The sequence below is a fragment of the Natator depressus genome, chromosome 3 (assembly GCF_965152275.1).
Source record: "Natator depressus isolate rNatDep1 chromosome 3, rNatDep2.hap1, whole genome shotgun sequence".
NCBI classification, from domain to species: domain Eukaryota; kingdom Metazoa; phylum Chordata; order Testudines; family Cheloniidae; genus Natator; species Natator depressus.
Window position 1 is genome coordinate 13,984,239 of NC_134236.1, and position 10,574 is coordinate 13,994,812.

The 10,574-nt window shown below is 41.8% G+C and overlaps 1 protein-coding gene across 1 annotated transcript; it reads right to left on the reverse strand.

The window, feature by feature from the left end:
* Positions 1-6,953: 6,953 nt before the first annotated feature.
* On the reverse strand, positions 6,954-10,204 carry LOC141984203 (interleukin-17F-like). The gene is made up of 3 exons (XM_074947143.1): positions 10,194-10,204; positions 8,002-8,283; positions 6,954-7,188 (listed from the first exon to the last, which is right to left on the reverse strand). Exons 1-3 carry the CDS (start codon positions 10,202-10,204, stop codon positions 6,954-6,956), a joined length of 528 nt encoding a protein of 175 aa, XP_074803244.1.
* Between the last annotated feature and the right edge of the window lie 370 nt (positions 10,205-10,574).

Genomic DNA, 10,574 nt, shown 5'->3' on the forward strand with positions numbered 1-10,574 from the left:
TTAACAATTTTAATTAAAATATTGAAAATAGATTTTTCACACAAAAATGTTCAAATTTGAAAAAAAAATCACATATCAATATAAAAAATCACTGAAAAATTTATGACCAGCTCTAGAGAAAAAATCAGTCGGATGTTTTTAAGCTATCAGTGAGCTAAATAACTAAATTTAAGGGTTTAGCTGCCTTTTGTTGTGCATTTCATATCACATTCCACATCAAAAATCACATGTAGCATTTCCACAGCTCTTATCTTCAAAGAACAATGTACCGAAAATGAAAATGAACTAGATCTGTGGGGTAGGGAAATTAGTATAATCACCTGGGTTTTATAGATGAGATAACTGAGACAGAGGTGGTCAGAATTTGCTGATTCAGTGAAATTGGAACTTTTTTGTGGGGGGCAGTCCGATTTTGCCAAAGTACCGACAGAGTCCAGGTAAGGTTCTGTTGAAAAAGTGCTGGTTTCCTGCCAGGTTGCCTGTCTGGGCTCTCAGCAGCTTGCCTGGTTGTCTGCCGAGTCCATGGCTTTGTGGCAACCTGTGTCCCAGGTCTTGTAGGGTCTATGACCTTGTGCCAGCCAGCCATGTGGACTGTCTTGGAGTTCCAGTCCCTTTCATGGATAACTTACACATTTTTTGGTTTTCCTTCTCAATTGGAACCAACCCAGATTATGAAATATCAAAATCCTCTGTAAAAAGAAATCACCTTTCTCTGCACAGCTCTACTATTCATACAATAATAAACATGTAGAAGGGGCCCTGAGAGGTCATCTAGACCTCCCGCCTCTGCTGAGGCAGGACCAAGTGTACCTAGGCCACTCCTGCCAGGTGTTTGTCCACCCTGTTCTGAAAAACCTCCAACAATGGGAATTTCACAACCTTCCTTGGAAGCCTATTCCAGAGCTTAACTACCCCTCATAGTTAGCAAGCTTTTCCTAATATCTAACCTAAGGCTATGTTTACATTATGAGCTCGGGGTGTGATTCCCCGGCTGGCGTGCACACGCTCACGCTAGCTCCGAGTAGCTGTGCGAAGACAGGTAGCGGCCGCAGAGGCATGGCTGAGCTGGGCTGAGTACCAACGTGCCTGAAATTGGTGGGTACGTACTTGGCACAGCTCAGCCATGCCGCCGTTGCTGCTGCCACCACTACATCACTAGCTTGATGAGCGCTACTGCAGGTATGTGTGTCTGAGCAGGAGAATCAGACCCAGAGCTCACAGTGTGGACGTAGCCTACCTCTGCTGCAGATTAAGCCCATCACTTCTTGTCCTACCGCACTGGACGTGGAGAACAACTGCGCACAGTCCTCTTTATAACAGCCCTTAACGTATTTGAAGACTCTTATCGGGTCCCCTCTTCGGCCTTCTTTTCTCAAGAGTAAATATGCCCAGGGTTTTTTTTAACCTTTCCTTATAGGCCAGGGTTTCCAAACCTTTTATCATTTTGGTTGCTCTCCAATGGAGTCTCTCCAGTTTAGCTACATCTTGCCTGAAGTATGGCACCAGAATTGAATACAGAATTCCGTCTGAGGTCTCACCAGTGCTGAGCAGAGAGGAACAATCATATCCCATGTCTTACAGGATGATAGCAGCCTTTTTTTGCAACTGAATCACACTGGTGACCCATTTTCCATTTGTGATCCACTATAACCCCCAGCTCCTTTTCAGCAGTATGACCACCTAGCCGCTTATTCCCCATTGTGTAATTGTTCATTTGATTTTTCCTTCCTACATAAGGTACGTTGCCCTGGTCTTTATTGAATTTCATCTTGTTGATCTCAGACCAATTCTCTAATTTGTTTAGATAGTTTTGAATTCTGATCCTGTCCTCCAAAGGGCTCACCACCCCTCCCAGCCTGGTGTCATGCACAAATTTTATAAGCATACTATCCACATTATTGTCCAAGTCATTAATGAAAATATTGAATAGTGCCAGACCCAGAACTGACCCCTGCAGGACCCCACTAAATCTACCCTCCCAGTCTGACAGAGAACCATTGATAACTACTCTTTGAGTATGGTCTTCCAACCTACTGTCCACCCACCCTATAGTAATTTCATCTAGACCACATTTCCCTAGTTTGCTTATGAGAATGTCATGTGGCACTGTGTCAAAAGCTTCACTAAAATAAAGTTATATCACGTCTACTGCTCCCCCGCCCCCCATCCACTAGGCCAGGAAGGAAATTAGATTGGTTTGGCATGATTTGTTCTTGACAAATCCGTATTGGCTATTTCTTATATCCCTATTATCCTCTAGATACTTACAAACTGATTGTTTAATAATTTATTCTGGTATCTTTCCAGGTATTAAAGTTAGGCTGATTTGTCTATAATTCCCTAGTTCCTCTTTGTTCTCCCTTTTAAAGATAGGTACTGTGACTGAATGCATTCCTGTATTCACATCCTACACACCACTGTAATAATCTTTGTAAACAAATGTGTGTTGGGAACTATCATTTGAAAACTAATAATGTACTGGTCAATCATATGCTGAAATATGTGTAGCAACATTATATATAAAGTTATGAACATAAGCTAAAATTCTGTCTGAACTGTGTTTACCACACAAGTCTGGGGAGGGTGTAAACCTGTTTCTCAAAGACAAAGGACAAGCTGACACCTCTAGCCAGGTGCCATCAAAGTTGATTGGCACTCACTGGTCAAGTGGCCATTCTTTGGCAATGAAGCAGGGCAGGAACAGGTCGATTTGCATTTTAGCAAACAACATGAAACCTCTTTCACCTCGAGACTCCATATCTCCGTCCTCACAGTGGGAAGGAATTTTATCTAGTGGTAACCCTCAGGAAAATGCAATCCAAAGGGGGATTGGACTATAAAAGGGAGGGGCAAGAACACCCCAGGATCTCTCTCTCTTTCTCTCCGTCTCTCTGTTGCTCTTTCACTTTCACCTAAGCAGATAAACGAAGCAGCCTTTTGATTTTGTGAAGGACCCAGGCATGAAAATTTGCTTAGCAATGTTGCTGGGAACATGTGGTAAGGATTTTACCTTGACCCCAGTCTAATTTGTTAAGTTTTAGCTACTAGAAAGTGTTTTATCTTTATTTCTCTTTAATGCCTTGTACCTGTACTCACTTAAAATCTCTCTCTTTATTATTAAATAAACTTTTAATATTTTTTAATCAAAGCAAATCCCGTGCTGTGTTTAAACTGAGCTGTTTGGTAACTCCATTTGAAGTTGCAGGCTGTTGGATATTGACTCCTCAGAGGGGCAATGGACCTAAATATCTGAACTGTCCAGGAGAGGGCTGGACTGTGCAGGACACACTTTTTTGGAAAATTTGGACTGGGAGTGTGCTGGGGTCACCCTGCAAGTACTAACCAAGGCTGCTGGAAGCCAGAGTGTGGCTGATGTGTTGCTGACTGGTTGCTGGGGCCAGAGTTGCTGGACCAGGACTGCAGCTATACACCGACACTCAGGGTGTGACCTGCATGCTGTTTAGCTGTTTGTGAGTGGCCCAGCTTGGGAGAGACAACAGCAAAGCACTGTAAGGCACCCAAGGTTGCAGGGCAGGTGGTGATTCACTGGTCTGGATTGCACCCCAGAATGTGATAGGGTATGATGTTTGCCCTTCTACAGCCTTCTGGGACCTTACCTGTCCTCCATGAGTTCTTGAATATAATTGCTAAAGGTTCCAAGTTTGCTTCAGCTTGTTCCGTAGGTATCCTACAATGAATTTCATCAGGCCCTGCTGACTTAGAATCATAGAATCATAGAATATCAGGGTTGGAAGGGACCCCAGAAGGTCATCTAGTCCAGCCCCCTGCTCGAAGCAGGACCAATTCCCAGTTAAATCATCCCAGCCAGGGCTTTGTCAAGCCTGACCTTAAAAACCTCTAAGGAAGGAGATTCTACCACCTCCCTAGGTAACGCATTCCAGTGTTTCACCACCCTCTTAGTGAAAAAGTTTTTCCTAATATCCAATCTAAACCTCCCCCATTGCAACTTGAGACCATTACTCCTCGTTCTGTCATCTGCTACCATTGAGAACAGTCTAGAGCCATCCTCTTTGGAACCCCCTTTCAGGTAGTTGAAAGCAGCTATCAAATCCCCCCTCATTCTTCTCTTCTGCAGACTAAACAATCCCAGCTCCCTCAGCCTCTCTTCATAAGTCATGTGCTCTAGACCCCTAATCATTTTTGTTGCCCTTCGCTGGACTCTCTCCAATTTATCCACATCCTTCTTGTAGTGTGGGGCCCAAAACTGGACACAGTACTCCAGATGAGGCCTCACCAGTGTCGAATAGAGGGGAACGATCACATCCCTCGATCTGCTCGCTATGCCCCTACTTATACATCCCAAAATGCCATTGGCCTTCTTGGCAACAAGGGCACACTGTTGACTCATATCCAGCTTCTCGTCCACTGTCACCCCTAGGTCCTTTTCCGCAGAACTGCTGCCTAGCCATTCGGTCCCTAGTCTGTAGCGGTGCATTGGATTCTTCCATCCTAAGTGCAGGACCCTGCACTTATCCTTATTGAACCTCATCAGATTTCTTTTGGCCCAATCCTCCAATTTGTCTAGGTCCTTCTGTATCCTATCCCTCCCCTCCAGCGTATCTACCACTCCTCCCAGTTTAGTATCATCTGCAAATTTGCTGAGAGTGCAATCCACACCATCCTCCAGATCATTTATGAAGATATTGAACAAAACCGGCCCCAGGACCGACCCCTGGGGCACTCCACTTGACACCGGCTGCCAACTAGACATGGAGCCATTGATCACTACCCGTTGAGCCCGACAATCTAGCCAGCTTTCTACCCACCTTATAGTGCATTCATCTAGCCCATACTTCCTTAACTTGCTGACAAGAATACTGTGGGAGACCGTGTCAAAAGCTTTGCTAAAGTCAAGAAACAATACATCCACTGCTTTCCCTTCATCCACAGAACCAGTAATCTCATCATAAAAGGCGATTAGATTAGTCAGGCATGACCTTCCCTTGGTGAATCCGTGCTGACTGTTCCTGATCACTTTCCTCTCATGTAAGTGCTTCAGGATTGATTCTTTGAGGACCTGCTCCATGATTTTTCCAGGGACTGAGGTGAGGCTGACTGGCCTGTAGTTCCCAGGATCCTCCTTCTTCCCTTTTTTAAAGATTGGCACTACATTAGCCTTTTTCCAGTCATCCGGGACTTCCCCCGTTCGCCACGAGTTTTCAAAGATAATGGCCAAGGGCTCTGCAATCACAGCCGCCAATTCCTTCAGCACTCTCGGATGCAACTCGTCCGGCCCCATGGACTTGTGCACGTCCAGCTTTTCTAAATAGTCCCTAACCACCTCTATCTCCACAGAGGGCTGGCCATCTCTTCCCCATTCTGTGATGCCCAGCGCAGCAGTCTGGGAGCTGACCTTGTTAGTGAAAACAGAGGCAAAAAAAGCATTGAGTACATTAGCTTTTTCCACATCCTCTGTCACTAGGTTGCCTCCCTCATTCAGTAAGGGGCCCACACTTTCCTTGACTTTCTTCTTGTTGCCAACATACCTTGAATACATCTAAATGATCTAAATACTCTTTAATGTGTTCTTTCCCTATTTTGGCTTGTGTTCCTTTGCCCTTGCTGTTAATATTAATTGTGTTGAATATCCAGTCACTATTAACCTTTTTAGTGAAGACTGAAAGCAAAATAAACATTAAACTTGTCAGCCTTCTTGATATCATCAGTTATTAGCTCTCCTTCCCTGCTAAGTAGAGGACCTACACTTTCCTTACTCTTTCTCTTGCTCCTAATGTATTTAAAGAACCTCTGTTTATTGCCTTGTTCCTGATTTGGTGGTGTGTGATAGACCCCTACCATGACCTAAGTCCTATTTTTTCCCATTTTATCTTTACTCAGAAACTCTCAACTGCTCTGCCTTTCACCTTCTTCTGGACCTCTGAAAAAGTATATGTATCCTTGATTTATAATGCAACACCTCCTCCCTTTTTTCCCTGCTTGTCCTTCCTGAATAAGCTATACCCCTCTCTACCAACATACCTGCCACTGGAATTGAGTGACTTGGCAATGTTGTGTCACAGATAATGTGAAAACTGTGCTGTGGATGGCAAACACAATTAGTAGGTAAATCAGACATACACAAACAAGGGAGTTGAAGAACCCTGCTTCTTCAGCTCTACCAAAAAGGAACCTCTGTCACTTGAGCTCTAGGAGATCTCCTTTAAGAGACAGCAGCAGTAGGGACCTTATCCTCTCAGTGGATCACTCATTAGATGGCAACATTGCACACAAAGAAACAGTAGATTTATTCACCAGATTTTTATTGAATAAATACAGATGATAATCAGATACATTATTTGGAATCTCACCCCTTAATGCTATAAATAATTGTATAAATAGATCATTTAAATAGAGATGCAAAAATATACCATTTCACCACTGTTTTCCTGGGGGTTTACATAGATAGTTAAATGACTGCAAATTTGGTTTTATGTTCAATATCCATTTGCAGAAAAAGAAAGAAAATGACATTTTTGCTTTTTTTAAAGTCTTGATCTGTTCAAATATAATAATTTACTTTTATGAGCACTTAAAAAAGCCTCTAGATTTTAGAATCAGATTCAGGTTGATTTCCCCAAGCCTTTGGTTGACTCTAGAGCTGGTCAAAATGGTTTGAATTTTGAAATAAAAAACAACAAACAAATGGGGAAAAGGTTGATATGAAATTATGAAAGTTTTTACCCTTTTATCTCCCACTTATGGATCTGGTTGAATTTTGAATTTCAGAATTTCAAAATCTGGGGGAATTTTTTAAAAAAAAATTTGTATTTCTCCCCCTTTTCTTGCCAGCTGTCTTTGAATCTGGCTATTGATTATGGCTTGGCCCAATTCCAGTGAAATCAGTGGGAGTTGGCTCAGGCCATTTGCTAAATCTGATGCCCATGGCTGTTTCTCCATGTGGTTTCCTTCTTCTGATCTGCTGGCTTCTCTTACTACAGGTAGTGGATGATGGGCCTGGCACAGGTACAGCCCACAGTGACCAGCTGTTTCTCCAGCCGGTAGGTGTGCTGGCAGCCTCTCTGCTCCCTTTGGAGAACAAGGATCTCATGTTGGATGGGGATGGAGTTCATGCTGTAGTCCTCCTGTCCGGTGGAGTCCACACAGCTGTAATGGCGGCACTTGGCCTGAGCGATCACTTGGGGGAACCGGTTGGGATCTTCATTAATGCTGTGAAGCAAGACACAAAGAGAATGAATTGGTCAAAGTGGAAGCCTGGCCACTGCCCTGAATCAGCAGGGCTTTCTCCTCAGCTAAATCTTGCTCATCACCCAGACACAGTTTGTAAATGCCTCCTTGAGATTCACCTTTTCCCATGATTCATAGAGTCAGCTTGTGCTGGGTCAATGTCTGAGCTCCTGCAATGCTCAGTCACTTCATGAGTCTGACTAGTTTCAATGGGAGTTTTTGCCTGAAGTTCGTGCACACAGACAGGTTCATGAATAAGGATTGATTACAACTGGATGAAGACTTCAGTATTAGGCCCAATGTTCTCAAAGCCTAATGTCCCACTAACATCAATGGCAAAACTCCAATTGACTTAAATGATGTAGGATTGAGCCCTTGGGGGTATTTTGCTGGACTTTCTGAGGCAGGATTTGCACTCAGATATGTCAGACCAGAAATGGCTCTGAATAAAAGAGCAGTGATAAATCCTAAAGCTAATTAGTCTTCTATCGTTAGGGCTGAGTTGGACCATCCTTTTGTTCACTGTTTGTACAGCGCCTAGCACAATGGGGTCTTAGTCCATGACTGGGGCTCCTAGTTGCTACCACAATACAAATAAATAATAATTAATAAATATCCAGTTATCATTTTTGCATGAGGAATCTGACCATCACCACATGGACTGGCAGGTCAAAGTTAATATTTCTGGATACAGCAGTGCACTGTGTTTTGTCCTGGGGACATCCCCTCTGTATGCCTAAGCAGTGCTTTGGAAGAGCCCAGTGCATTTCCAGACAATGGGGACATGAACTGTACCTGTAATCCCAGGGAGACATAGACCGGTTATTGACATCATGACCCACTTTGGTAGCATGCTTTGTGCTACTGATGTTTATGTCAACTTTCACACTAAGAGGGAATCTGGAATCTTTTTGGAGAGGGCAGTCATCACTCTTTTTCTCATCAGTGCCTCTCTCTATGTTGAATCCAGTCTGTACTGCCTTTCCATAGGCTGAATTCTTAGCCTGGAGCACCAGGATCAGCATTAACAGCAGTGAACGGAACTGAAATAGAGAAACACCATGATTAGTTAATGACCTAATAAATACATATATAATAAATAAACATCATGATTAGTTAATGCAGAGCACAGAACGCAGGAATGTGCTGTATAGCTTCAGCAACAAGTTATATCCTGAAATTCAATTCTTGGCTTGGAGGTCTCATGCAGGCCCAGCTCTGCTTGTGGTTGGTAGGTTCAGAGATGAACGAAGTTCTACTTCATTCACAGAAACCTTTTGTGTCTAAAGAGAACCCATGACAATTCTGATGATTTTTATGAGATGGATGCACTTATAAACATCTAATATATAATAAGTAAGTTCATAGGAAGATACACACCTTTGCAAAAATACAGCAGAGTGTGGGTTAGTGTTTAGGATTGGGAGCTAGGAACCCTCTTTCCAGGCCCAGTCTCTGCTGGTGTAAATAGAATAGCTCCATTAACATGTGTGGACTTTTGACCATTTACACAAGCAGAGAATTTGTCCCCCTGACTCCAAATTTTGTGCAGAGATAACTCGTCAATGGCTGAAGGTAGAAACATCAAACTTAGCTTGTTCTGTTGATCTCATTGAGACTAAATATAAAACAAAGTCTGAAGACCATAAGTTCTTTTATTGTAAGTTAGTAGTCTAAGAAATTCCAGGTTGTATTAAATAATAAATAATCTAATTTAACAAATAATTTCACATAAAGGAACTCTACTCTAAGAAATAAGCACAAGGAGACACAGTAAGGTTGAGTTTTCAACCTTATTGTTTCATTTCCTGACTTTTGAGTGCCTGAGTTCTCAAAGTTAATATTGAATTAGTGCTAGCTTTGGGTATCAAAAATAATATCTCCTACTAATCCAGAACAGCGCAAAGCAGCCACAGCATACTAGTGATTCTGATCCTAAACATTAGAATTTTTTAAAAAGAAAAGATTTAGGATTGATATTTTATATCTTCAATTGGTTAGTGATATCACATAGTAGCATTCTCTGTGGTTTCCTTGTTTACTTTTCATGTATGACATTTTTAACAATTAAGAAAAAAAAAAAAGGAAATACCCAAACAAAAAACTAAGTTAAGGTTGACCGTACAAACCGGTAACTAAATGGTAAAAGAAAAATCAAGCATTATAAACCCAGTAATTCAGAATTACAGTGAATTGTAAACATTTTAAGGTACAAAAATGCATAGTAAAGGTGCTAATAACCATTACTCTGCCCTGTAGTGATGCTATGCAATAGCCATATGTTTTAATATTTGCTGGTCCCAATTTAGATTACATTGATTTTTAAAAATATCTATTAGAAATTACATCGGTTACAATCAAATTTAACAAAGCTAGTACTTACCAATGGAGCACTTCTTGTAAAAGTCATCGTATTGCAGTCTCTCTTACTTTGTCTGATGTGTGTATAGGATATTTTCAACTGAACCTGTCTGTGTGCACGAACTTCAGGGCTTTATATAAGGATTTCTTCTCTCACTGCCCTAGTTTCCATTGCAATTCCATTGCAATTGGTTTTTCCCAACCTTATTTGTGGTTCTTGCTCTGGACTATGACTTAACTTTACATAAAACTTTACGTAAAACTTCCACTCCATGAACTCCAGGAAATGAAGTTATTGTGGTAACTGACAAACTGCTACTCGTTAACCTTAAAACCCGTTTGATTTCAAGGAGTTTGAGTGTAAACTATCATAAGTACTAAATTAGTGTCATCAGTTTGGAATATTTGCATAATTTGCTGCCTTTCTGGAACGAAATTGAAGTCAGACACAAAATCCTTATGCTGTATTGATCAGAAATAAGGTTAGGTGCTAAGTGAATTCAGGTAACTGTGGTTAATTCGTCAGATGTATGTTGAGATACTTTGTGGTCTTTCTTGGCAACATCACATGAATCATAGATGCGGTAGTGTTACAGAAATATAGGAATTGCCAGACTGGATCTTACCCATGGTCCATCCAGTCCAATGTCCTGTCTCTGACAGTGGCCTGCACAAGATGTTTCACAGGAAGGTACAACCTCCCTGAAGTGGACATTTTGGGGAGAACCTGCCCGCAAGCAAAGTTTCCTCCTGTCTTCCAATATTTATTAGAGGCTGGCTTATACCCTGACACACAAGGATTTAAATCCCTTCCCGAACACTTGGTTTCTTTTAACGTTTACTCTTATAACTCAGGATGGTCTTGTTACCTATATCAATGCCCAATTTCTGTTTCAATTCTGCTAAGATCTTGGCCTCAATTAAGAGTGTGGTAATGAGTTCTGCAGACTAATAATACATGATGTGAAAACTTACTTCCTTTTACCTGTTTTGAATTTACCAGCCTT

Bases quoted from the DNA above. Each gene is read 5' to 3' on its own strand.
- LOC141984203 (XM_074947143.1), bottom strand. The intron at 7,189-8,001 runs GTACAGTTCATG...CTTGCTTCACAG, and splicing joins ATGTCTCCCTGGGATTACAG to CATTAATGAAGATCCCAACC.